Raw genomic sequence first — 26,820 nt, 5'->3', positions numbered from 1 at the left:
GTACGGCGACCAGTACTGGATGCAGTACTCCAGGTGCGGTCGTACCATTGCACGATACAGCGGCATGATGACTTCCTTCGTCCTGGTTGTGATGCCCTTTTTAATGATATCCAACATCCTGTTTGCTTTCTTTGAGGCAGTCGCACACTGTGCCGATGGTTTCAATGTTGTGTCCACCATCACCCCCAGGTCTCTTTCAAGATTGCTCACCCCTAGCAGTGATCCCCCCATTTTGTAGCTGAACATTGGGTTCTTTTTCCCTACATGCATGACCTTGCATTTCTCAATGTTAAAACTCATCTGCCACTTTTTTGCCCACTCTTCCAGTTTTGTTAGTAGGTCTTTGCAGTCTTCCGTGGTTCTAACCCTGCCGCAGAGTTTGGTGTCATCAGCAAATTTAACAACCTCACATTTCGTCCCGGTCTCCAGGTCGTTAATAAATATATTGAACAGGAGCGGTCCCAGCACCGATCCTTGCGGGACTCCGCTCGTGACCCATTGCCAGTCTGAGTAATGGCCCTTTATCCCAGGACAAGCAGGCAGGTATTCTCACTAGTGGGTGATGTCATCAGACAGAGCCCCGGTACGGACGTCTCACAAGCACGTGTTGCTTGTAGAAACTTAAAGTTTCTAGATGCCCGCACCGCGCATGCGCCGGTGCCTTCCTACCCGGAGATCCGGGCGTGTCTCCTCAGTTCTTTCTTTTCCGCGGAGCTGAGAAGTTCAACTTCTTCATGCGCTAGCTGAATTCAGTTAAATTTGCCTTCCTTGTCCGCGTTTTCGTTTCTTTTAATTACAGTTAACAGTTCTTTTCTTTTTCAAAAAAAAAAAAAAAAAGGAGAAGATTATTTCCTCCGGCGGGTCGAACGGGCCGGCCACGTGGCTCAGGCCCACGGGCTTCGACCTCGCGGCAGAGATTTTCCGGCCTATGTCCCGGCCAATCACCGGTTTTAAAAAGTGCAGCAAGTGCCAACGCGCGATTTCACTCACGGACCCTCACTGGCGCTGTTTGCAGTGTTTGGGCCCTGACCACATCCCGAAATCGTGCGGGCCTTGCTCTACCCTTACGGCACGCTCATTCAAGCGGCGTTGCCTATTGTGGGAATCGATGTTCAAAATGGACGCAGCTAAGGATCCCTCAGCCTCCACTTCATCTGATACCTCCCCGGTTCGGGCGAAACCGGCATCGACTCCTCCTGCATCGAGTGCGGTGAAACCGGCATCGCTCGCCCCGACACCATCCACGAGCTCGACGTCGGTGCCTGCCCCGGTCTCCTCGGTTCAGGTACCTCTTCCTTCCACAGTGCCACCAATGGTCATCAAAGTGCCGAAAGCTACTAAGCATAAGCACTCGACCTCGAAGGAGCGCGATGCCCGTGCAGGAGGACCCCCTTTCGGTGCGGATCCCTCCCTATCGGCTTCGCTACGGTCCGTGCTGGAAGCTCAATTCGTTGAGCTCATGCAGACCATCGGACCCGGGCTCATCGCTGCCATACAGGGTGACCTCCCGGTACCGGTCCAAAGGGGCGGTCCGCCCCCTCCCCCTCCCCCACACCGTTCGACCTCGACAACCGACGAGGACGAACGAGGGAGGGCGGCGATACCCACGCGGCAAGCCTCGCTTACCGACATGCCGCCATTAGAACCCATTACGCCTCCGCGCCAACATGGGACCAGACCTCCGATCGATACTCGAAGCCCTGGGCATAGTCAGGAAGAGTTCCTCCGTACTCCTTACCAGACTTGGGTAGCATCGCAGGAACCCGCATCGCAAACCCAGTGGCGATCCACTGCTTCCAGCCCTATCCACTTGGGGACCTCGGGAGACCATGCGATGCACAGACGATCCCGATCCCCGTCCCGCCACCGAGACGGGCACCGATCGAGACACTCATCCTGGCACTCCTCACGCTATTCGGAGGTGTCACCGCAGAAAAAACTGCAACGTAGGGGATACTCCTCATCAGAGGCGTCCCCCCCGAGGGGCCCGGAGTACGAGGAGACACCGGTGCCCGATTCTCCTTGTCACTCCCCGATGTCCACGGACCTGGAGGCCTCCTCCTCCGCCAGCCCGTCCCACAGACCGACGCTGGCGGAACAATTGTCCTTCTCATCATTCCTCCGACAAATGGCGGATGATCTGGATGTGACCCTTGACACGGGCTCCCGATACTCCAAAGAGTATCTGGACACCATGCATTTACCTAACCCTCCAACGGAGTCGCTTCGGCTTCCCCTGCATAAATTACTGGACCAGACCTTCATGCAGTGCTTCGAAACGCCGTATTCCATACCGGCGATCCCTAGCAAACTCGATGCTCGATACCGCATCGTGCACCATAAAGGGTTCGAGGGCCCCCAACTCTTCCACCAATCCCTGCTGGTCGAGTCCTCCCTAAAACGCTCTCATCCCTCCCAGGTCTACGCCTCTGTACCGCCGGGCCGAGAGGGGAGAACGATGGACAAATTTGGTAGAAAATTCTACCAAAACTCCATGATGGCGTCACGGGTGCTAAACTACAACTTCTTTTTCTCTTCCTATTTGGAGTTCTTCTTGCCGGTGCTCCGCAAGTTCACTCCGTTCATAGACAACCAAGCTCGATTCGAGTTCGAGGAAGTGGTAGCCTCCCTCTCCCAATTACGCCTCCAGCTGATGCAATCCCCCTTCGATGCATTCGAACTCTCGGCACGCGCCGCCGCAAGCGCGGTAGCGATGCGTCGCCTGGCATGGCTCCGTACCATCGATATGGATCCCAACCTTCAGGACAGACTCGCCAACGTACCATGTGCTGGAGCTGACCTGTTCGATGAGTCTATCGAAACTGTTACCAAGAAGCTGTCGGATCATGAAAAATCCTTTCAATCCATCCTGCGGCCCAAACCCAAACCTCAACAGTCTCGACCTTCCAGGCCACCCCTGATTTACCAGCGGCGTTACATGCCCAGACAAACGCCTGCTGCGAGGCAGCCTGCGAAGAGACAACCTCCCCAGAAGTCTCAGCAAAAACCTCAGCCACCGGCCGTACCTAAGGCCCCCCAGCCCTTTTGACGCCCCCCCCGGGAGCATAACCTCGGCCTCTCCCATAGGGGGCCGCCTCCATCTTTTCTACCATCGATGGGAGGCCATAACTACGGACCTATGGGTCCTCACCATCATAAGAGAAGGATACTCTCTTCAATTCCACCGGGTCCCCCCGGACCATCCCCCAAGAGAGTATCCTTCAAGCTCGACGCAGACCGCCCTTCTTCAGGAAGTCCAAACCTTACTCCAGCTTCGGGCTGTCGAGCCGGTCCCGTCAGACCAATTGAACCGAGGGTTTTACTCCCGGTACTTCCTCGTCCCGAAGAAAACGGGCGACCTGCGACCCATTTTAGACCTTCGGGCCCTCAACAAGTTCCTGGTCAAAGAGAAGTTTCGCATGCTGACTTTGGCTTCTCTATACCCCCTCCTCGAGCAGAACGACTGGTTATGCTCCCTGGATCTCAAGGAGGCCTACACTCACATCCCCATTCACCCGGCCTCCCGAAAGTTCCTCAGATTTCGGGTGGGAAATCTGCACCTACAGTATCGAGTGCTACCATTCGGCCTATCTTCGTCCCCCAGAGTCTTCACAAAGTGCCTGGTGGTAGTGGCCGCAGCACTCCGGGACAGGGGTCTACAGGTATTCCCATACCTCGACGACTGGCTCATCAAGGCCCCGTCAGCCCCAGAGGTCACTTCGGCGGCCTTGGCTACAACCTACTTCCTCCAGAATTTGGGCTTCGAGATCAACTTCTCCAAGTCTCATCTACAACCCACCCAGTCCCTCCCCTTCATCGGAGCGGTCCTGGACACCACCCGACTCCGAGCATTCCTACCTCGGCAACGCATGGAGTCTCTTCTTCATCTCTGCCAGTCGGTGTCGACTCGCCAAACCCTACCGGCGAGACAACTGATGGTGCTCCTGGGCCATATGGCCTCCACAGTACATGTGACACCCTTTGCCAGACTCCACCTCAGGATCCCCCAGTGGACCCTGGCATCACAGTGGAATCAGACATCCGATCCACTATCCAAACGCATCTTAGTCACACCTGCTCTTCGGCAGTCTCTACTTTGGTGGATGACCTCTTCGAATCTATCCAGAGGTTTGCTGATGCACTCTCCCCCCCCATCAGAAAGTTCTCACGACCGATTCGTCGAATTACGCATGGGGGGCCCATCTGGAGGGTCTCCGCACCCAAGGATTCTGGACCAATGCGGAGAGACTACACCAAATCAATCTACTGGAACTCAGAGCCATCTTCAATGCGCTCCAAGCTTTCCAACACCTACTCCATGACATGGTAATCCTCATTCGCACAGACAATCAGGCCGCCATGTATTATATCAACAAGCAAGGAGGCACGGGCTCGGCCCTCCTTTGCCAGGAAGCTCTACGAGTCTGGGACTGGGCGGTGCGCCACAACACCCTACTCAGAGCAGTATACATCCAGGGGGAGAACAACGTCTTAGCAGACAAACTAAGCCGTCTGCTACAACCGCACGAATGGACTCTCCATTCCAGCCCCCTTCACCAAATCTTCACGCAGTGGGGGACGCCTCAGATAGACCTCTTTGCGGCTCCCCACAACGCCAAACTGCCTCAGTTTTGCTCCAGGATCTACACTCCTCATCGCCTCGAGGCAGATGCTTTTCTACTGAACTGGGGGAAACGATTTCTATATGCGTTCCCACCATTCCCGCTGATCCAGAAGACTCTGGTCAAGCTGAAACTCGAACGGGCCACCATGATTCTAATAGCTCCTCGATGGCCCAGACAACCTTGGTTCTCCCTCCTACTTCAACTCAGCAGCAGGGAACCAGTACCACTTCTAGTGTTTCCTTCACTACTTACTCAACATCAAGGATCACTACTTCATCCCAACCTGCAGTCTCTCCACCTGACAGCTTGGTTCCTCTCAACGTAACCCCTCACCAATTCTCACAAGAAGTGAGGGAGGTCTTGGAAGCTTCCAGGAAGCCCGCCACTCGGCAATGCTACTCCCAGAAATGGACCAGATTCTCCTCATGGTGTGTTTCCAAGTCAAAGGAACCCCAGCGAGCTTCCTTATCCTCCGTGCTGGACTATCTCCTACACCTATCTCAATCTGGGCTCAAGTCCACATCCATACGAGTACACCTGAGCGCTATCGCGGCGTTCCACCAGCCCCTACAAGGGAAACCCCTCTCGGCCCATCCGGTGGTCGCCAGATTTATGAAAGGACTCTTCCATGTTAACCCGCCTCTCAAACCACCTCCAGTAGTTTGGGACCTCAATGTAGTCCTTTCCCATCTCATGAAGCCCCCGTTTGAACCACTCAACAGGGCCCCTCTGAAGTATCTCACCTGGAAAGTGCTTTTCCTTGTAGCCCTTACGTCCGCTCGCAGAGTCAGCGAACTACAGGCATTGATGGCGGACCCACCATTCACAGTATTCCACCATGACAAGGTGGTCCTCCGCACTCACCCGAAATTCCTGCCTAAGGTGGTCTCCGAATTTCATCTCAACCAATCCATTGTACTTCCAGTATTCTTCCCTAAGCCTCATTCTCACCACGGAGAATCGGCCCTTCACACTCTAGACTGTAAACGTGCCTTGGCTTTCTACCTGGATCGCTCCAAGCCACATAGAACCACTCCTCAACTTTTTGTCTCCTTCGATCCTAACAAGTTGGGAAGACCCGTATCGAAGCGCACCATCTCCAATTGGATGGCGGCTTGTATCTCTTTCTGCTATGCCCAGGCTGGACTATCACTCCCTTGTAAGGTCACAGCCCATAAGGTCAGAGCAATGGCAGCCTCAGTAGCATTCCTCAGATCAACACCAATCGAGGAAATTTGCAAGGCCGCCACCTGGTCCTCGGTTCACACATTCACCTCACATTATTGTCTGGATACCCTCTCCAGGCGGGATGGACAGTTTGGCCAAACAGTATTGAAAAATTTATTCTCTTAAATCGCCAACTCCCCCTCCATCCCACTGAGGTTAGCTTGGAGGTCACCCACTAGTGAGAATACCTGCCTGCTTGTCCTGGGATAAAGCAATGTTACTTACCGTAACAGTTGTTATCCAGGGACAGCAGGCAGCTATTCTCACGTCCCACCCACCTCCCCTGGGTTGGCTTCTCAGGCTAGCTACCTGAACTGAGGAGACACGCCCGGATCTCCGGGTAGGAAGGCACCGGCGCATGCGCGGTGCGGGCATCTAGAAACTTTAAGTTTCTACAAGCAACACGTGCTTGTGAGACGTCCGTACCGGGGCTCTGTCTGATGACATCACCCACTAGTGAGAATAGCTGCCTGCTGTCCCTGGATAACAACTGTTACGGTAAGTAACATTGCTTTACTCCAACCCTCTGTTTCCTGCCTGCCAGCCAGTGTTTGATCCATCGGTGGATATCTCCTTGCACCCCATGGTTCCACAGCTTCTTGAGTAGTCATTCGTGAGGTACCTTGTCAAAGAATGCTAGGAATGATAAAGAAGGGGATCACAAACAGATCAGAGAAGGTTATCATGCTGCTGTACCGGGCCATGGTGCGCCAGCACTGGTCACCGTACATGAAGAAGGACATGGTACTACTCGAAAGGGTCCAGAGAAGAGCGACTAAGATGGTTAAGGAGTTGGAGGAGCTGCCGTACAGCTAAAGATTAGAGAAACTGGGCCTCTTCTCCCTTGAAAAGAGGAGACTGAGAGGGGACATGATCGAAACCTTCAAGATAATGAAGGGGATAGTAGATAAGGACAGGTTGTTCACCCTCCAAGGTAGGGAGAACGAGAGGGCACTCTCTAAAGTTGAAAGGGGATAGATTCCATACAAACATAAGGAAGTTCTTCACCTAGAGAGTGGTAGAAAGCTGGAATGCTCTTCCGGAGGTTGTTATAGGGGAAAACACCCTCCAGGGATTCAAGACAAAGTTAGACAAGTTCCTGCTGAACAAGAACGTGGGCTGTTAGGGCTAGTCTCGGTTAGGGTGCTGGTCTTTGACCAGAGGGCCGCCGCGTGAGCAGACTGCTGGGCATGATGGATTACTTGTCTGACCCAGCAGCGGCAATTCTTATGTTCTTATGCATGGATGAACTATTCAACAGGTAATAAACGAGTAAATATGTTGCATTTCACTAGTTCTCTTCCGGTTATTGCATAACCTAACAATTGCCTTTAATTTTTGATGTGCCCTCATATTTTGAATCTGGAGCAGTTGAGGGTTAATTGAGTTAAAAGGAGCTGCAATGGGAATCAAACTGGGTTCTCCAGCCACTGTACTAACCTTTAGACAATGCTTCCACATGCAGCATGCTGAAAATAAGCCTCAGAAAACGGTTCTGTACATCATTGTTTCTCAACATGCAGTACACATATCTTTGGGGGTATGCGGGCCGCATGGGGGTACATGGCATGGCTACTGCGGAGAATATTCCCTGCCTGCCCGTCTTTCGAAGCTGCGCTGCCGCTGCTGAGGATCCCTCTTTGCTGCCCGCCCCACTGCCAGGGATCTCTGCCTCCCCTCCCTCCCGAAGCCGACCCACAGGGCTTCCCTTCGATGTCAGAGGAAAGCCTTCCAGGTCAATGGGGGAGGGAGAAGGGAAGGGGGAAGGGAGGGGGGTCCCATATATTTTCTTCCTGCACTCGCTCCTGCTTTCAATGGCTTGTTGGGATGTGCAGCCTGCAGCAGTTCACACGCTGCACGTAGCTAACCCAGATCTGATGTCGGAGGGAAGTCTTGTGGGTCAGCCATGTGCAGCATTTGAATCGCTGCCTGCATGTCCCCCCAACAAGCTGCTGAAGATAGATGGAGTGAGTGTGGCTCGAACAAGTAAGGGGACACAATCTTTCTGGGACAGGGATCAATAAAGGGGGGGGAAGGAGTACATTGGGGCATTAGAGGGTCATGATTCTGGGACAATGGCTGGAAGGTGGGAGGGGGAGAGGCATGAACATCGGATACAAGGGAGGGAGGAAGGGGGCACTAACTTGGAACATAGGAAGGAGGAAATGGAAAGGGAGAATTGTTGAGCATGAGTGCATGAGTGAGAGGGAAAGAGATGGTGGTACATGGGGAAAGGAAAATTGGGCATAGAGAGAGAGAGAGAGGAGAAGGATGAGGGAGAAATGTTGGATATGGTGGAGGAGAGAGAACAGAGGGACAGATTGAAGGGGATGCAAGGGGGAGGAATATTGGACATAATGATGGAGGGAGAGATGTGGCATTGTGCTGGAGAGGGATGATAGAAGGAAAAATGGGCATGGGGCTGGTGGGCAGTGGTGAAAAATGCTGTACAAGATCCAGGGGATGAGAGAGGGAGAAATATTGGATTCATGGAGGGACAGAGAGAGATGTTGGTTGGGGAAGGGAATGAGGTCCGGAGGAGAGGAAGCATGCAGGAGGCAGAAAAAAAAAAGAAATATTGGATGCAAAGTCAGAAGGAAGTGCAACCAGAGACTCATGAAATCACCAGCCAACAAAGGTAGGAATAATGATATTATTTTTAATTTAGTGATCGAAATGTGTCTGTTTTGAGAATTTATGTCTGCTGTCTATATTTTGCACTATATTTTTCTGGTTTACTATAGTTGTTACTGAGATGACATTGCATATTTTAAAGTCATCTGTCTTGACTTCTTTTGAAACAAAAAAACCCCTGAATATAAATGATAGTTAACATTTTCACTGCATACAGTGTACTTTTTTTAAAAAAAATTTGTGGATACCATTATATATTAATACGTTTATATTGTGTGTATATGAAAAATAGATGGAAGAAATTGCATTACCATTAGTATTATTATTATGGGGGTGGGGTCAGGGGCAGAGTCTGGGCAGGTCTGGGGTGGAACCTGGATAGGTCTGGGGCGGGGTACTTGGTTGATATTTGTTAGACTTAGGGGATACTTGGCTTGAAGAAGTTAAGAAACACTGCTGTACATGATTACAATCTAATGGCAGTTCTCCTTTAAAGTATTTCTTTTTGGACTCCAGAATACAAACAAGTGTAGCTACAATACAGAACTATGTTATAATACTTTACAGAACTACATGGAAACTAGTACAAATGGAGGATTAAAAAAAATAAATAAATAAATAAAAAATAGATACCATGTGATCAGCAACTAATTACAATATTGTTCCTGTTTGCTGAAAAAGATCTCATGCAACTCTGCACTGGTGACATGTTTCAGGAAATGTGATCATGTTTTACAGTTTTTTGCTAACTGTCTTTGCTTTTCTGTGTACCAAAGCCTCGGAGAAACATTTGCTGTGTGAATCTTCAAGAATGGAACTTTGGTATTCTATTTGTGGTAAGTAAAAATAGCTTTTAGAGACCCTTAAAGATGGTAAACTTGCTTGAGAAGGTTTCCCATACACTGTTCTAGTATTAGTGTATTTCCTTCTCTGGAGTCTGATGTCTTGCGGAAAGGAGACAAAGAAGGTGAAAGTTCTGCATAACCTGTGAACTACTGAAAAATCCTGCCAATAAGCTGATGGTGACAACCAAAGGTCTCTCAGCTTATAACACAATTATGAATTTCTACTTACTGTAAGAATAGTTTTTGTCATAGGACAACAGTGGAGATTCTGTATAAAAAAAACAAACCAAAAAGCAGAAGTGAAACTTAGGGCTCCTTTTACGAAGCCGCGATAGCGGCTTTAACACGCGCGACTTTTAATCACGCGCTAGCCAAAAAACTACCGCCTGTTCAAGAGGAGGCAGTAGCGGCTAGCGCGTCCGGCGGTATATTGCACGCTATTATGCGCATTAAACCGCTACCGTGGCTTTGTAAAAGGAGCCCTTAAAAGGACATGGAATCTTTCTAATATTTAGGGCTCCTTTTATCAAGCCGTGCTAGCGGTTTAACGTGTGTAATAGCGCGCATTAAACCGCCGGCCACGCTAGCCGCTAACGCCTGCCTTGAGCAGGCGGTAGTTTTTTGACCAGCGCAGGGGTTAGCGCTTGATAAAAGGAGCCCTTAATGTGCTAAGAGTTTTATACCACAAAGGGCGTTAATTCATACAGATCAATAGAAAATAAACATTTTTTTAAATATAGAAGATAAGAGGGGTAAGGATAAGAGCTTTTGGAGAATGGGAATGGGGACTGGTATATCACCTTTTTTTTGGCTTTGGCATTCAAAGCTGGCATTCAAAGTGGTTGGCACTAGAGGATTAAGTGACTTGCCCAGGGTCACAAGGAGTAGCACTGGGATTTTATCTCACAATCTCTGGGTGTAGAGTAATGTATTTGATATACTGCCTTTATGTGGTACAGCCAAAGTGGTTTATACATTTATTAATTATCCCCCCAAATTATTTCAAACTACTTTTCTAGATTCTTTAATGATGTTTAAATCCTGAGTATATGCAGTAGTCTTTGAAACTTTTGTTTCAAGGTTCAGCTGTTAAGTACATTGAAGTCCTTTTGTTTGTCAGATGAGAACTCTGACCTGTGAGGATTCAGTGGGATATAAAAGATTGCACACTCATAACTTAACTGTAGGACTGAAGTACAGGCTATGGTAATGATTGGCTAGACTACTGTATTATTATGTATTTGGGCCTGTCTGAGACTTGAATTAATTTGCTACAGATTGTCCAGAACTCGTGGCTCATCTCTTGTTGCCTGTTTCTTGGCTTGAACATATACTGTAAGTCCTCATTGACTTTGGGTTGCTTTCAGAGTTAAATATAAATTGTTGTTAGTTTATCGAGCACTGCATCATTCTTGTTCACATTATTTGAAATCACAGATACCGCTGTGGTCCGAGCTTTTCTGCTTTCTGTTCCCATTTTGTGATTTTTCTCCTTTGAAGAAACTCACTGTAGAACTTTCTTGATTGTTGCACGAAGAGAGTGGAATCAGTTGCCCATGACCATCTAGACTAGAGTTATGCACTATTTCTGTGCCAAGATTTCAGCTCAGAAAAGTGTTATAACAGAAGCAAGGTGCCAAAATGGCCCCAAAATGGCAGATTGGTGCAGAATAACTAATGAGAGAGTGTGACGCAGTGGTTAAAGCTACAGCCTCGGCACCCTGAGGTTGTGGGTTCAAACCCACACTGCTCCTTGTGACCCTGAACAAGTCACTTAATCCCCCCATTGCCCCAGGTACATTAGATAGATTGTGAGCCCACCGGGACAGAGAGGGAAAAATGCTTGAATACCTGAATAAATTCATGTAAACCGTTCTGAGCTCTCCTGGAAGAAGGGTATAGAAAATTTAATAAATAAATAAATAAATTTGCTGATGACACAAAGTTGTTCATAGTTGTTAAATTGCAAGAGCACCTTGTGAGACTGGGAGGCTGGGCATCAAAATGGCAGATGACGTTTAAAGTGAGTAAGTGCAAAGTGATGCATATAGGAAAGAGAAACCCAAACTATAGCTATGTGATATAAGATTCTATGTTAGGAGTCACTGCCCAGGAAAAGGATCTAGGTGTCATTCAGTGGTGTAGTAAGGGGAGCGGGGGAACAGGGAGGCGGACTGCCCCAGGCATCGTCTTGGTGGGGGCACTGGCACCTTTCCACCCCTCCATGCCATGCTCACACCTCCCTTCCCCCCTCCTCCCCACTCTTTAAATCTTCACCAGCGCAAGCAACTTTTCCAGTCTGCTGCTCGCGCTGGCCTAGCTCCCCTCTGAAATCATGTCCAGGTCACGGGGCCATTAAGTGGCATCAGAGGGAAAGCCAATGCCAACGTAAGCAGCAGGCCGGAGAAGCTGTTCATGCTGGCAAAGATTTAAAGAGGTACAGGGAAAGGGAGGGCACGTGTGAGGCTTGGGTGCAGGGAAGGGGCACAGAAGGAGTGGGGGGAGGGGGACACCATCACCTCGGGCACCTCCTACCCTCATTTTGCCACTGATGTCATTGTTGAGGATATGTTAAAACCCTCAGCTCAATATGTGGCAGTGGCTAAGAAAACAAGTAGAATGTTAGGAATTATCAGGAAAGGAATGGAAAACAAAGATGAAAATGTTATAATGCCCTTGTATTTCTCTATGGTACGGCTGCACTGTGTGTAATTCTGTTTGACGTATCTAAAAAAGATATATCGGAATTAGAAAAGGTACAAAGGGTAACACAAATGATAAAAGGGAAAGGATGACTTCCTTATGAGAAAAGGCTAAAGTGGCTAGGGTTCTTCAGCTTGGTGAAGAGATGGCTTAGGGGGTGATATGATAGAGGTCTATAAAATACTGAGTGGGGTGGAAGAGGTAGATGTGAATCACTTGTTTACTCTTTCCCCAAAATACTAGGACTAGGGGGCATGCAATGAAACTACTAAGTAGTAGATTTAAAACAAACCGAAGAAAATATTTCTTCACACAACATGTAATTAAACTCTGGAATTCATTGCCAGAGAATGTGGTGAAATCAGTTAGCCTAGCAGGGTTTAAAATAGGAGGGTGTTCGCAGTATTCAGCTGGATGGCTTGGTCTGGGATTCAATGTGTTGTTGAAGATGACAAAGTAGGAACTTGTATGTTGGAAGAGAAAATAAAAGCCTTTGAAGATTATGTACAGTCCATGGATGTAGATGCTTTTAATAAGATCTAAACATTTCCTTCTCCTGTAAGCAGCACTTAAAATAAAACAGCATCTACAGCTCTAGAAGAAGAAAAAAAAAAAAAGGGTTGGATAGATTCCTAAAAGGGAAGTCCATAGGCCATTATTGAGATGTCTTGTGGAAATCTACTGTTTATGCATAGGATGAGCAGCATAAAATCTGTTTTATTACTTGGGATCTAGCTAGGTATTTGGGGCCTGGTGTGGCCACTGTTGGAAACAGGAAACTGGGCTTGATGAACCTTCGGTCTGTCCCAGTATGGTAATTCTTATGTACATGCCCTGTTATAGGAGAGCCCCTAAGTGTTTCCATGAGCGGGATGTTGGCAGGTCAGGGGCATTTCCTTAAAATGCACACAGTATTATAGAATTCAGGGGATTTGCGCCCAGCTTGCACACTGGGATTTATATCTGGTTTCAGTTGGCATAAATCCTCACACCCAAAGTAGGGCACAGATTCTGGCACTATGTTTTATTTTATAAAGATATCACGCTGATCTTATTTATATCATATTGGGGCTTCTCAGAACGCCACCCTGACCATTCGAGTACAGCGTGGCAGCACCCTTCACTGATTCTACCCAATCATGTGATATATTATCACTTTTATACTTTTTATATTTTTTTAGTTGATTTTATATTGATTTCATTCTTAATACTAAATCCTCCACTAATGTTTCATATACACTGTTGCTGTATTTCACAGTTTTTCATTTCAGTTTCTTTTCATTTCATTTCTTTATGCTAATAAAACTTGACTTAGCTTTATGCTGGTGGGAACTAGTGCCACAATATTTTGTGTGCCATGGCTTCGCAAAGTTTGCGAGACACTGGTCCAGACACACCACTTTCACTGATTATGATCTAATTCAGTAATTGTGGGTACAAAAATATTTTGCAAGTAAAAGAATTATTACCCATCAATGGAAATTTTAATTAGTGTAGTTTCAACTGTCAAGTATAAGTAATGGATCAGAGCTGAGCATGATTCAGTCAAATCAACCCACTTTTACTTCATGGTCCAGACACTATTTTAGGAAAAAAGTATCTTAGCAGCATATAGTAGGGTTCACACCAGGTTTTCTCATTTTATTTTATTTCATTTCATTTGGAGCAGTGATTCACCTGATGGACAATATTCAAGTGTGTGACATACTGAACAAAACTTACAAATGCATTTAATTTAGTGTGAATTTAACTACTTTTCAATCCCATATTAAAAAAGTGAACGTAACACATCAGGCTCAGAATTATCACATGTCATATAAAACAAATATAGATTCAAATTCTGGAGTCACCTCAGTAATAGCAATACAAAATCCATACACTGATAGACACTGTCAAGCAATACAAAAACCCTGCAAAACTGCAACTCAAAAACTAGCAAACAGAACCTATAGACAGCAGACCTGCAACATTTCCAGTCAGGGCTAGTGGCAGCAGTCATTATTGAAGATAGTCATGAAGCAGAAATAAAGAACTTGACTCCAAGGATATTTGCTCTCCCCATCTTGCAGACGCAGATGGTTATTAAGGGAAGCACAGACTTGCTGTCTACACCATATTTTTGGTGACACATTTCTCACTTCTTGGGGACACACCTGTGTGTCCTGACATATTGGTTGAGAACCACTGTTTCGGGGGGTTTAATTTAATTTTTGAAGGTTTTTTTCCATTCCATTTAATTTTTGTTTATTTCTAGTTTTTGTAGGACATTATTTAAAAATAGCTTATACTTTGCACAAAAAAGTGTTGAATAAAGGAAACAATACAAATTAAGGAGCTCTTTTACTAAAGCATAACATGCACTAATTGCTAAGAAATTCCTAAGTAGAAAATGGGTTTCTGAGCATTTAGGGCCAAGATTCTGTAAATGGCACCTAGAAAAGAGGCGCTGGATACATGTCATTCACGCTTAGGTACCATCAACAGAATTGCGCCTGATGGTATATATCAAAAACTTAGGCACCAGTAATGTAGACCAGGGTTTTACTGGCCTACATTGCAGGCACCTAAGTTCATTAGAGAATTATGCCTAGTGGTGCCTATGTCTGTCTCCGCCCCCAAACATGCCCACATAGGTGTTAGGTGCCGCTAGGCGCCTACCTTTTATAGAATCGGATAGGTGTCGATCAGCCAATTAATTTTTTTTTTTTTTTTAATTATGAGCTTGTTAAGGTGGTTTGAGCAATTAAGGTAGGTGCCACTTATAGAATCTGGCCCTTAGTGCACACTAACAAATCCTTTTATAAAGGTGCACTGTCAAGCAGCACATGCAAAATGCAGAGTCGCCCATTCTGTTCCTACGGATGACTTGGCATTTAGCATGCGCTGCTCAGCAGCAAACTTTGTAAAAGTCCACCTAATTCTGTTAGTAAAATTCTGTTAGTAAGCTTTAGTAAAAGGGCCCTTAATTTAATTCCATTTTTTATTTTGTTTTGAAATGAAATGAAATAAGTCTTTTCTGGCTAAATATGAGTTTAATTGAATGATGTAGATTCTGCCTTTTTCAGTTTGCAGACTGTAATGAGAAGGATTACAATCAATATGCATAACAAACATGAATCAGTTACATAACAAGCAAACAACTATAAAATAAAAAGAAAATAAACCCCCTCTTTTACTAACATGTAGAGTGGGTTTTAGCGCCGGCAGCAGTGATAACTGCTCTGATGCTTCTGAGCGTTGGAGCAGTTACCACAAATGCCGGTGCCATAACCCACGCTACGTGTTAGTAAAAGAGGGAGAAAGTGTCCTTAGCATGCTCTAATGCACTTCCCACATGATTGTCCATTTTTTAATAGCCATGCACTAATGTTGCCATTTGTGCATGACCATTAAAAAATGATTAATACTTCATAAAATCACAGCTTTATTAATCTTCCTTTAAAAACAATACAAAAATTTATTTATAAATAAATAAAGTGCTCAGTCCATTAAACCATTTGTGCAAAGATGACATACACAGTGGTTAATTTGGGGCCATCATGAACTTCACCGCCCCTTTACCAACCTCCTACCAGATAGTAATAAATGTGTTAAAGACTACTTATCGGGAGTCTCCTCTTAGGTTGGATTTCGATCATAACCACTGGATAATTTGTGAAAGTGAACTTGTGCAAAAAGTGCTAAGGTGCTGTAAACATGACTCCTTTGGGTTTCTCCTACCCCTCGACTCGAGTTTCGTAATTATCTTCGTCAGGAGGGGTACTGTTAGACGGCTCACACTACTGGGGGAGAACGAGCAAAGCCGGGAACTCTCTCTACTCTATACTGACTTTAAATACTCAATATAAGGAACAACGTTTCATATTTAACTGGAAAACTTACTCCAATACTGGGTTGAATATGGAAGTTGAATGGGTTATTCTGTAAAAAGTTTAGTTTCCGGTTTATGGAGATCCCTTCCGGCATGGGTATATAGACAGAGTATTTAAAGTCAGTATAGAGTAGAGAGAGTTCCCGGCTTTGCTCGTTCTCCCCCAGTAGTGTGAGCCGTCTAACAGTACCCCTCCTGACGAAGATAATTACGAAACTCGAGTCGAGGGGTAGGAGAAACCCAAAGGAGTCATGTTTACAGCACCTTAGCACTTTTTGCACAAGTTCACTTTCACAAATTATCCAGTGGTTATGATCGAAATCCAACCTAAGAGGAGACTCCAGATAAGTAGTCTTTAACACATTTATTACTATCTGGTAGGAGGTTGGTAAAGGGGCGGTAAAGTTCATGATGGCCCCAAATTAATCACTGTGTATGTCATCTATGCACAAATGGTTTAATGGACTGAGTACTTTACTTATTTATAAATAAATTTTTGTATTGTTTTTAAAGGAAGATTAATAAAGCTGTGATTTTATGAAGTACTGGACTTTATATCCAGCGATACAAGCAATAACTCCCTATTGTTGAGATACATTAAAAAATGATTGCCATGTTAGCACTTATCAGCACCTATTTTTTGGTGGTAAGAGCTCCATTGCTCTTCCTATGCTAATTGGTTAGCTCACGGTAATATGGAAGTGCTGATTAGTGCAGAAAACCCCACACTTCACCCTCTCTGTAAAAAAAAAACAAAAAAAAAACCCCCGAAAAATATTTTTAGCTTGTGGGGAGTATGTGCCAATTGGGAACTTACCTCAGGATGCCTGAGCACATTCCTGTGGTGAGCCCTTTTAAGTTGTGGTAAACACACACTAGCGCATACTGCAGCTTAATAAAAGAACCTCAAAATTTTCATCATGACAAATTTACTAACATGAAATTATTTTTATCAATATCATAGTTTTTGTTTGTATTTTCTAACCTGACAATTCACCACTCTAATAAAGTATAGGAACTGTACCCTCCAGTCACTAATACTGTCCTTGTGATGTAAAGAGAACTGCCATAAGAAAAAAAATGACTAAATTCTTTTCATTTGATTAATGCTAAACTATCTGTTTTTCACTCAGATAATGTGAATAAACATTCTCTATCAGTAAGCATAGATCCTTGTATCTTCAGTCGAGGAGCCAAGTATAATTTTTCTGCCTCATGGATTCCAAGTAAGTAATTGTTGTTTCTTCTAGTTAAAGGGTTGATCAAAACAGAAGAATTCATTTTATGTAATGAAAAAGTATCTACTGGATTATGTGGATTGATGTAGTGCAGAATAGGGCAACTACCAAGATGGTTTTTCAAGAGTTCCACTATGAATATGCATGGGATCTATTTGTATACAGTGAAAGCATAAGAACATGCCTTACTGGATCAGACCAATGGTCCATCAAGCCAATTGTCACAAGCACCCCTCAGAGTGGAGTGGGCTTATAACAAAAGCTATGCTCTGGCGTGTCCCCTACTACCAGGGGTATCTTCAGGTCTTTAACCGTGCCTTAGGCAATCGCCTAGGCCTGGGAGCAAAAGATAAGAATGGGCTTCCACTACCTAACACAATACAAAGTCCAGTCAGAATTCTTTCAAAAACATGATAATAGTTTTATTCTGCTCTTGATGGTCACAAAGAATAAACCATCCAGGTCCTGCATGCAGCACTTCACAGAATCCAATTTTCAAAAGTGAAGGAAAAATAAAGGACTAAAGGTTCCCAAAAGAACAACTAAACAGATCTGTCTCACTTGAGACCATTCACTCTGGCTCAGTACAGAGACCAGGTTGGCATTTCAGAAAGAAAGAAAAAAACCCACAAAACTTTTCTCTTGTAGCAGGGTTCAAGACAGGCAGGAGATTTTCACAGCAAGTACGTGAATTCCTAGCATATCTTGTAACAGCAGATAGTTCATTTTCTCCTGAGCTAGCCACAAGACCGTTTTTCTAAGGCTGCCGAGTGCCTGAGTTATGTCTCAGTTAGGCAGCACAGCTGAGAGAGATTCTGTAATTGCTTTCTCAGCCACAGCAAACACAGGGAGGTATAGCATTACAGAGCATTCATACAGCTTAACAAACTTTAGCTCAAGCATTTTATGATCACTACAATAAATCTTCCAGGTAAGTATTCTCCTCAGAAAACCTACAGTTAAGCTTCTATGTCAAAGGAGCAGAACACACAAAGCACTCCCTGCTCAAAGAGTGAGAAAAATCAAAACCCACTGGCTGTTTTTCCAGCTACTCACTTTTCAATTAATGTCCATGGGTTGTCTCAGTAATGGAGCCAGCTTCCTGCACTTCCATTCCTTCTAACAACTCTGGAAAATAACTGGTAGAAGCGGGAAGGCTGTCTTCTATCTAGTGCTGCCCGATTTCCGATTCGAATCGATTCACCGATTCACTTTGGGTGAATCGATTCAAATCGATGTGTATTTTTAAAAAAATCGGCCTCTCTGATTCGGGGCCCAACCTTGCCTAGCTGTTATCGCGCTCACGAATCCTGCCACTCAAAACTTTTTTTTTTTTTTAAACCCTCTCACCGGCTTGTGGATTCGGCCTGACTCGGCACAGCCTGAAGTTGTGTTTGTCTCCGGTAAAAAAAGTACAAAAGAAAAAAAAACAGGTGCTTTTTCAAACCCTCCCCATAACACTAGACTGTATTAACAGCTGCACCACTCTCTCCTTCCGTAGCTTTAGCGAGTCAATTCGCTTCTGCAGCCTCAGAGCCTCTGCTAGGCCGTCCTGCCTCTGATGATGCAACTTCCTTCTTCCTCGGAGGCAGGGATTGTACAAGAATAGCCCTTATGCCTGCAGGTGTCACCCATTCATATATGTAGATACACTACATCAACCGGCTTACCTTTATCCACACCTTCAAAGAAGTCAAGCAAATTGGTGAGGCAAAATCTCCCTAGGCTGAACCCATGCTGACTCTGTCTCATTAAATCATGTTTGGCTACATGTTCCACGATTTTATTTTTATAATTGTTTCCACCATTTTGCCTGGCACTGAAGTCAGGCTTACCGGTCTGTAATTTCCTGGATCTCCCTGGAACTCTTTTTAAAAATCAGTGTAACATTGGCCACCCTCTAATCTTCAGGTACTATAGACGATTTTAGACTTTGTCCTCTGTCATAATTAGATTGTAAGTTCTTTTGAGCAGGGACTGTTTCTTGCATGTTTAATGTTCTGGGCTGCATGTGCCAAAAAGGTGCCCAAACTGACCAGATAACCATTGGAGGGATGAAGGCATAATTCCCTATATTCCCCCGGTGGTCACTGATCCCCTCCTATATACCAAAGACATGAAACAGTACAACCCGCCTGTACAATAGCTACAGATATTATGACCAGTCCTAGTAGAGCAGCAAGCAGGTCTTTGGAGTAGCCTGGTGGATGGTGTAGTCAACCATAGAGATGGGCACTCAGGACAAATATCTCACTCTAACTACTACACTTATGGTAGAATACAGGAGCCTTCCAAAATCCATCCAAATCCCACAGTACCTACATATATGAATGGGTGACACCTGCAGGCATAAGGGCTATTCTTGTACAATCCCTCTGGAGCCTGAACTATCGGGTAATGCATCTATTCCAGCCTTGGCTGCAGAACTTAAAAATAACACCAACCCCATCTGCGAGGTCACCTGAGCGGCCACTCCCCTTGAAGTTCAGTTTGATTCTGCAGCCTTGCAGCCTTGCTGAGAACTTCTAGTTTTCTTCTGCTTGTGATTTTATTTCTCAATTCCTAGTCTTTTATTTTCTTTGGTACTGCGGGTTTGCCCTTGTGCTGACGATCAACTCTGTGCGAGTGATCCTTTGGCGGGAGATCGCAGACATTTTAAAGTTTGTCTGCTTCTGGAGGGTGCTCTGTAAGCCTGAAACTGCATTAAGCCCTCTGGACAGCCTGCAGATTGAATCGGGTCTCCAGGTTCGGGAGCCATCTCGCCCCTGGTTCGTCCGCAAAGGGGTAGAGCGCAGGCTGCTGCGGTTCCGTGGAGGTATGCCGGGATCGGAACTGCACCGCGTGTCTTCCCTGATTTCCCTGAGGGGTCCTGGTGGTCGTAATCTGAGGCGACAGGGAAGTTGAGGCGGCCAGAAGATCTGAAATATCCAGTTTAATCAGCTCCTGAGGTAATGATCTCCCTATGCCTGTACTGTGTATTGGTGCCATTGAAATGCAATGCAGCATGTCTGTGGTGTCTGAGTCACAGACTTTGTCAATTTTGGGGGGTCCTCAAATCAGGGTTTTGGGGGGTTTTACTGCATGCCCTGATCCCCCACCTGTAAAATCCTAAAATCACTGTTTTTAGCATTTTCCTGCATTTTTAATGGCCGTTTTTCAGTCAAAATCAGCACCCGCGGTGGCCATCTTGGATTTTCTTTAAAGTTTTTAAAAGTATATTTTTTGGTCTTAGATGCTTCATTTTTGCTCCAAACTTCACAGATGGCCACCTCAGGACAGGATGGCATGAATTCATGCCTTTAATGCGGTGGATGGCGGCTAGATTCGTGGCTGTTTATCCCGTGCGCCGTGGGCCATGAGGGGGGGGGGTGAGATGTGAGCAGATTCCACGCTCCCCTCCTCCTGAGAGGCCCTAATGCCCTTTTATTCCACCGGAGTCGTGATTACTGCATCCGGGGTGCAGATGGCATTTTTGCAAAACGCAAGCGCAATTTCGGGAAAAAGTCTCCTCAATCTGCTATTCCTGTGAGATCTGAGACACACAGAGCGGTCGGCCACTGGTGCCTGTTTTTCACCAGATTTTGGGGCTCTGAGGTATCTGACTGTAAAAAAAAACCACACAACCCCCCCCCCCCACAGGAGTAAGAGGGGCTTTGCCTGTTTCTCCCACTCAGACTCCAGTACAACAGTCTGTTCAACTTTTGGATGCCAGCATGACGATTTGCTCCTTTGCTGGGGTACCAGAAAGCAGGCGACTCGTCCCCGTTCTTGCTTCTGCTTCAGTGTATGTGCCGTTGCTGTTGCCTGTTTCTTCAGCGGAATCAGCAGAGGTGACTAACTTAGCGGATCTGGGTGTTACCCAGACCAATGGGTTCCGAGACCTTATGGATCGCCAGGCGGAGTGCCGGCTCTTCAAGACTAGCTGCCTGCCCGTCTTTATTTTTGGGTTACTGTGAACACGGAACTTGGTTTCAGACCCTGCGGTTCCGACAGTATGTACAGTTTGGAGTTATATGCCTCCATTGCCTGCCTCCTTGCTGCACTGCGGTTTTGGCGGAAGTGCTTTTAGAAGTTTGGGAGTCCATGGAGGGTTTCCTTATCCTAGGATTTGGCAAAAGTTGTATCTCATGGCATCGGACTTCAACTAGAGACTGGTCCTGCTGACGATGGATTCAGCTGTTGTTCAGGTCACTAAATGTACCTCCTTTTCCTCAGATGGAAGAATTGTCCTGCAGGATGTTCAGGACTGACGATTGCATTTTGATCTCCAGCGTCGTTCTGTTTCCGCTACAGCGGGAGGGCAAGCTGCGGCGGCCACTTTTGTGTGGCCTGGGAATGTCTGAATTTTTTTGCCCAAAGCACTCTGTAGCATCTTGAACTAAGCTCGGAGCATCTTCAGACTGCGCTCGGCAAATGACTTGGATTCACCAGTGGTTGGGAGCTACTTCAGCTAAAGGCTCAGGGAGCAGGTTCCTTTTACGTGTTCGCTCCTGTTTGACCAAGGTTTGGATTGACCTATGGCCAGTGTTCAGGTCTGTAGCCTGAGGTGCTCCCAAGCTCTAGAACTCATCCGACCAGGGGTGTGGGACGGCCAGATTTTCATCCCTGCCTGAGTTCACCGGTCTCCTGGCGGCGGAACAGCATTTTGGAGCTCCCTCCCGTCCTGGCTTTGGAGGTACAGCGCGCTCACAGTTTTTCTACTTGCGGCCTTCTGCTCCTTCCTAGAGAAAAATATGCTGCCAGGTATCTGGCTGGGGGCCTCCAATTTGTGGGACAGCTTTCGGCCTTCCTTCTGGAATGGCAAATGGTAATCTCGGCCCAGTGAGTCCTCGTTGTGCTCAGGAATGGTCTTTGACTACAGTTTTTCAAACCTCTGCCGGAATTATTCTTGTTCCCTCCTGTGGGAATTCCAGACAGGGCCAGCCAGGTGCGAGCCATGGTGCACAAGTTGCTGGATCAGGCAGCTATAGAGCCTGTCCCAAAGGGAAACTGGGGCACCGGGAGATATGCCCTTTCCTTCATCATACCAATGAAAGAACTCTGTAGATTGCTGACCAATTATGGACCTGAAGGCAATGAACGCTGTCCTATGAGTTCCACATTTCTGGCTGGAAACGGTGCATTCAGTGGTGGCAGCAGTGGCGCCCAGGGAGTTTATGGCTTCCTTAGACTTCTCGAAAGTGTACCTCCACATCTCAATTTTTTTATTTTGTTTTTTTCTGGATCATCGGAGGTTCCTGAGGTTGCATGTTCTCGGGAGGCACTTCCAGGTCGTGGTGCTGCTCGTTGGCTTGGTGTCGGCTGTCCATCTGCACTCGCTGGGGGTGCAAGTCCATCGGGACTGGAGCCACTAACATGTTCCGACTGCACTCCGAAGCTTGATCGTCCCGGAGTCCGTCAGAAACACTTGGTTCCTGCTCACATGGAACCAGACCCCAACGTACTCCAAGTCCTGTGGCAGCTTGAAACAACACGTCATGAGATGGATCACCCAGCCGAGACTGTCCAGCAGACACCGCTTGGCGAACCGCCAAGGGCCTTCCACCAAAGAGGGAGCTCTGATCAGCCAGCTCTGATCGGCGCTTTGGCTCATCCATGGACTGATAGGGAACTTCTATATCGCTTTTCCCTGTGGCCTATGATAGGGCACGTTCTGGGCTGGGTGGCATCTCATGCAGGTCTGGTATTCCTAGTGGCCACGAACTTGCCCGGCTGTCCTTGGTACACAGACCTAGTGCGGTTGAGGAGTCTGTGTCTTCCTTGCCATTGGAGATTGCTTGCGCAGGGCCCAATAGCCCTTCCAGTTCCGGACGGCTTGGTCTTGCGACTTGGGGCTGTAAGCGTGGCCTTGAGGGCTAGGGACTTCTCTTCTGCTGTCATTGCCATGTTTCTTCATGGCAACAGGAATTTGATGGGGTCAGCCTCCACGAAGGCCTAGAGGTGCTTTTTGGCCTAGTGTGCAGCAGTTCACATGGATCCTATGGCCCCATCGGTGGTGCCTGTTCTGGCCTTCCTGTGGGCTGGCTTCAGGAAGGGTCTGGCGGTTTCTTCTTCCAGGTCCCCAATGAGGGACTGTCATGTTCTGGTTCCTCTTCTTTCGGGGGTTCTCTGGTGTCTCCCCAAGATGTTGTAGGCTTCTTACAGGGGGGGGCTGCGGCCTCCCTTGCAACTGCTGGATTCTCCAAGGGATCTGAGTCTGGTTCTCCAATCACTGGCTCATCTGATCTATGAACTCCTGGCTAGGATTTTTCTGAAAGATGTTGCCATCAAGACTGATTTCCTCATTACGGTCGCTTCTGCTCAGGGTCTGTCGGAGCTTCAGGCTATGTCATGCAGGCATCCTTTTCTCCACATTACAGAATCTGTGGTTGTTTTGAGGACCGTGTCTTCTTTTCTTCTGCACATGGGGTCAGCAGTCCACGTCTCCCAGATAGTTCGGCTACCCACTTTTGCTCTGTCGGATTCCAAGTCTAAGACCCATGTTTTGCAGTCTCTGGAGGTGCGGTGTCTGTCTGGCCATCTGTTTGTCCTGATGGGCCCCGAACGCCGGAGTCGGCCTGCCTCCAAGGCTACCTTCTCGCATTGGTTGCATGTGGGCATTTCCGCGGCCCATGTGGCGGCGGCAAAGCAGCCTCCCCTTGGCACAAGGGCTCACTCTCCTGGAGGAAGGACTTCCTCGTGGGCTGACTCTCTTGTGATCTTGCCTGAGATTTATCGGGCAGCCACGTGGGTTTCCCTTCATATTGTTTTTCCGGGTTTTACCGGCTTGATGTGGCAGCTATGGGTGTTGCGGCCTTTGACCCTTCTGTTCTGGTGGTGGGCTCATTCGGCCCCCCCCCCCCTGAGATTTGGGACTGCTTTGATACGTCCCAATAGTTCAGGCTCCAGAGGGATTGTACAAGAATGAAAGATTAGATTTCTTACCTCTGCTAATCTTCCTTCTTGTAGATCTCCTCTGGAGCCTGAACTCCCGCCCATCTGTTTGTCCAATTCGCAGGTTGCCTGCCAGTAATTGGTAAGTTGGCTTTCTCTCTTTGACCAGCCTCGCTAACATTTCCCCGATTGTCCTTTTATTTAAGCCTATGGGATTTTAGGGTTCCTGGGATGGTGCCCCTTCTGCTCTTTAGGCTGGGTCTTCTTTAGTGACCTGTTCCTCAGTTTTGCAGGTGTGAAATGTTTCAATTTCTTATTATCCTATCTTAGCCTCCAGGCTTTCTTTCTTTCCCTAAATGTCTTGTTTCAATAGTATCCTTTAAGGATACTCCACACTGAACTATGCGCTCCTGAATGACTGTCAGCTTTCTTCCCCCTTTTAGTTTGAAAGCTTCTCTATCTCCTTTTTAAATGTTAGTGTCAGCAGCCTGGTTCTATCCCAGTTAAAGTGGAGTTCATCCTTTCAGAATAGGCTCCCCTTTCCCGGAATGTCGCCCAGTTCCTAATACATCTAAATGCCTCATCCTTACACCTTCATCTCAACCATGCATTGAGACTTTGGAGCTCTACCTGCCTCTTTGGTCTTGTGCATGGATTGGGGAGCATTTCCAAAAATTTTACCCTGTAGGATCCAGATTTCAGTTTTCTACCTAAGAGCCTAAATTTGGCTTTCAGAATTCCTCCCACATTTTCCTCTGTCAGCTGGCTGCTCCCCAACACTGTCTAAAATCCTATCTAGGTGATGTGTGAGATCTGTATGAGCTAGCTGAACAGCACCAACAGTGAAGGCTTGCTCTTCACACCATCCATTTCCTTGCAATCCTAAACAGGATAGGAAGCCAGTGTAATATTTGCTAGATGAATATACTGAAATTGAGATGCTCCTATGAGCTCTCTCACAGCAGCATTTGGATCCACCTAAAGGGCATTAATATTGGTTTTTGAAAACCTCAGATAAGGGGAAATTACAATCTAGACAGAAGCAAACTTTGCGAAACTGTCATGAAATATCAACATAGATTTTAATGTATTTGAGATGTGGCATAAACAAGCAGACCAAATAACTGCATTAATATTTGGTTTCATTATAAGGCTAGAATAAAGTATGACCCCCCCAAGCTAAAGACCTCTGATGAGACAGCAATCTGTATGCTTATATATCTGTTATGCTTCCTACTTTTCAATTTAACAAACCAGCTCAACACAGCTCAAATTTATTTATTGATTTGATATACTGTTCTTTTGGGGATGAGGGGGCAGGGAGCTGGCTATTGGTAGTGAGGGAGGAGGGTCATTGGGGGGGGGGGGCTGCTTGAGGATGGAACCACAGGCTTTGTTGGAGTGACCTGACATGCCAGGGATCGATTCCGAGTAGTCCTTTCTATGGTAAATACTGAATATCAGCATGATAAGATCAAATAAAAAAAAGTCAACACACTGTCAAAATCTTCTCCATAACATTGGTGTTGGGAGGTGGGGGCAATCAAAGAAGACAAAAAATGAAAAATAGATAAGAAATAAAATGGGGGGTGGGGGATGGGGATAGAACGTGATAAACTGCCTTTCTGTGATTACAATCAAAGTGGTTTACATATTATAGATAGGTACTTATTTTGTGCTTGGGGCAATGGAGGGCTAAGTAATTTGCCCTGAGTCACAAGGAGTTGCACTGGGAACTGGATTCCGTTTCCGTTCCCCAGGTTCTCAGGCTGCTGCACTTCTAATCTGCTCCTTTATTATCATGTGGGATATTAAGTTGGGTTATTTTAATACAGGATCTCATTACATAAAATGGAAGCCAAGTGCTAAAATAATCCAACTTAAGAAAGCATGTTGTTTGTGATCATTTTATATTCCAATCCTATCACAGTTTCTATGGGTGCTACTTCTGTATGTGCTGACTCCTAAACAGGAATCTGTGAAGAAAAGGATGACTAGGTATTAATCTAGTGTGTCTTCTCTCTCATAGGGTACGATTTAATAAACATGCGTGCCACAGTGGATATTTGGTTTGAATCTTTAAAAGTGAGTGGAAATGTGTATTTCTTCTGCACTGGAACGGATGATGCATATGAATTTTGTGGCACATTAAAGGGAGGTACGTATTCAACTTCAGTACCTAAGTGATATATCTTAACAACTCCTCTTTTAATGAGGATATTTTTTTATACTTATTTGTGCATCCTGGTAGCTTATTATTGTGCATTTCTGGCTTTGGCATCTCTTCCCTTGTACCACTTGGCCTTTAAGAACATCTATACATAATTTCTATGGGTTTTCTTATATCCCTTTCCCAGTTTACCTATCATTGTGATTGTGTTTGGCTAAGACAAACAGATCATGCTCCCTGTGGTGCTCTATTTAAGCTCTTTGGCTGAAAGGTAGATATTTATTTATTCAATTTTTTAGCCTGTCCTCCCAAAGGAGCTCAGAATAGGTTACAAATCAGATACTCAAGCATTTTCCCTGTCTGTCTCGGTGGGCTCACTATCTATCTAATGTACCTGGGGCAGTGGAGGATTAAGTGACTTGCCCAGGGTCACAAGGAGCAGCGCAGGGTTTGAACCCACTACCTCAGGGTGCTGAGGCTGTAGCTCTAACCACAATGCCACACTCTTCCTAGTAAACAATGGTTAGGACTCCTTAGTATCTCTTCTCTCTTATTATTCCCTATACTCTCCCCCCCCCCCCTCCGGAAACAGCGTTCGTCAGACAAGTCTCTTCTGTCGGTACCCTTCTCCTCT

At 46.3% G+C, this 26,820-nt stretch overlaps 1 protein-coding gene across 1 annotated transcript in view; it reads left to right on the top strand.

The window, feature by feature from the left end:
- Positions 1-9,214: 9,214 nt before the first annotated feature.
- Positions 9,215-26,820, top strand: part of LY96 (lymphocyte antigen 96) — a 42,594-nt gene continuing 24,988 nt past the window's right edge. The window contains exons 1-3 of the mRNA XM_033935179.1: positions 9,215-9,322; positions 17,039-17,131; positions 26,046-26,174. Coding sequence (XP_033791070.1) covers positions 9,298-9,322; positions 17,039-17,131; positions 26,046-26,174 — 247 coding nt within the window. The 5' untranslated portion in view covers positions 9,215-9,297. The remainder of the gene's footprint in view (positions 9,323-17,038; positions 17,132-26,045; positions 26,175-26,820) is intronic.

Source organism: Geotrypetes seraphini, chromosome 2 (genome assembly GCF_902459505.1).
Source record: "Geotrypetes seraphini chromosome 2, aGeoSer1.1, whole genome shotgun sequence".
Lineage (NCBI taxonomy): Eukaryota > Metazoa > Chordata > Amphibia > Gymnophiona > Dermophiidae > Geotrypetes > Geotrypetes seraphini.
This window is presented reverse-complemented; position numbering and strand designations above follow the sequence as displayed.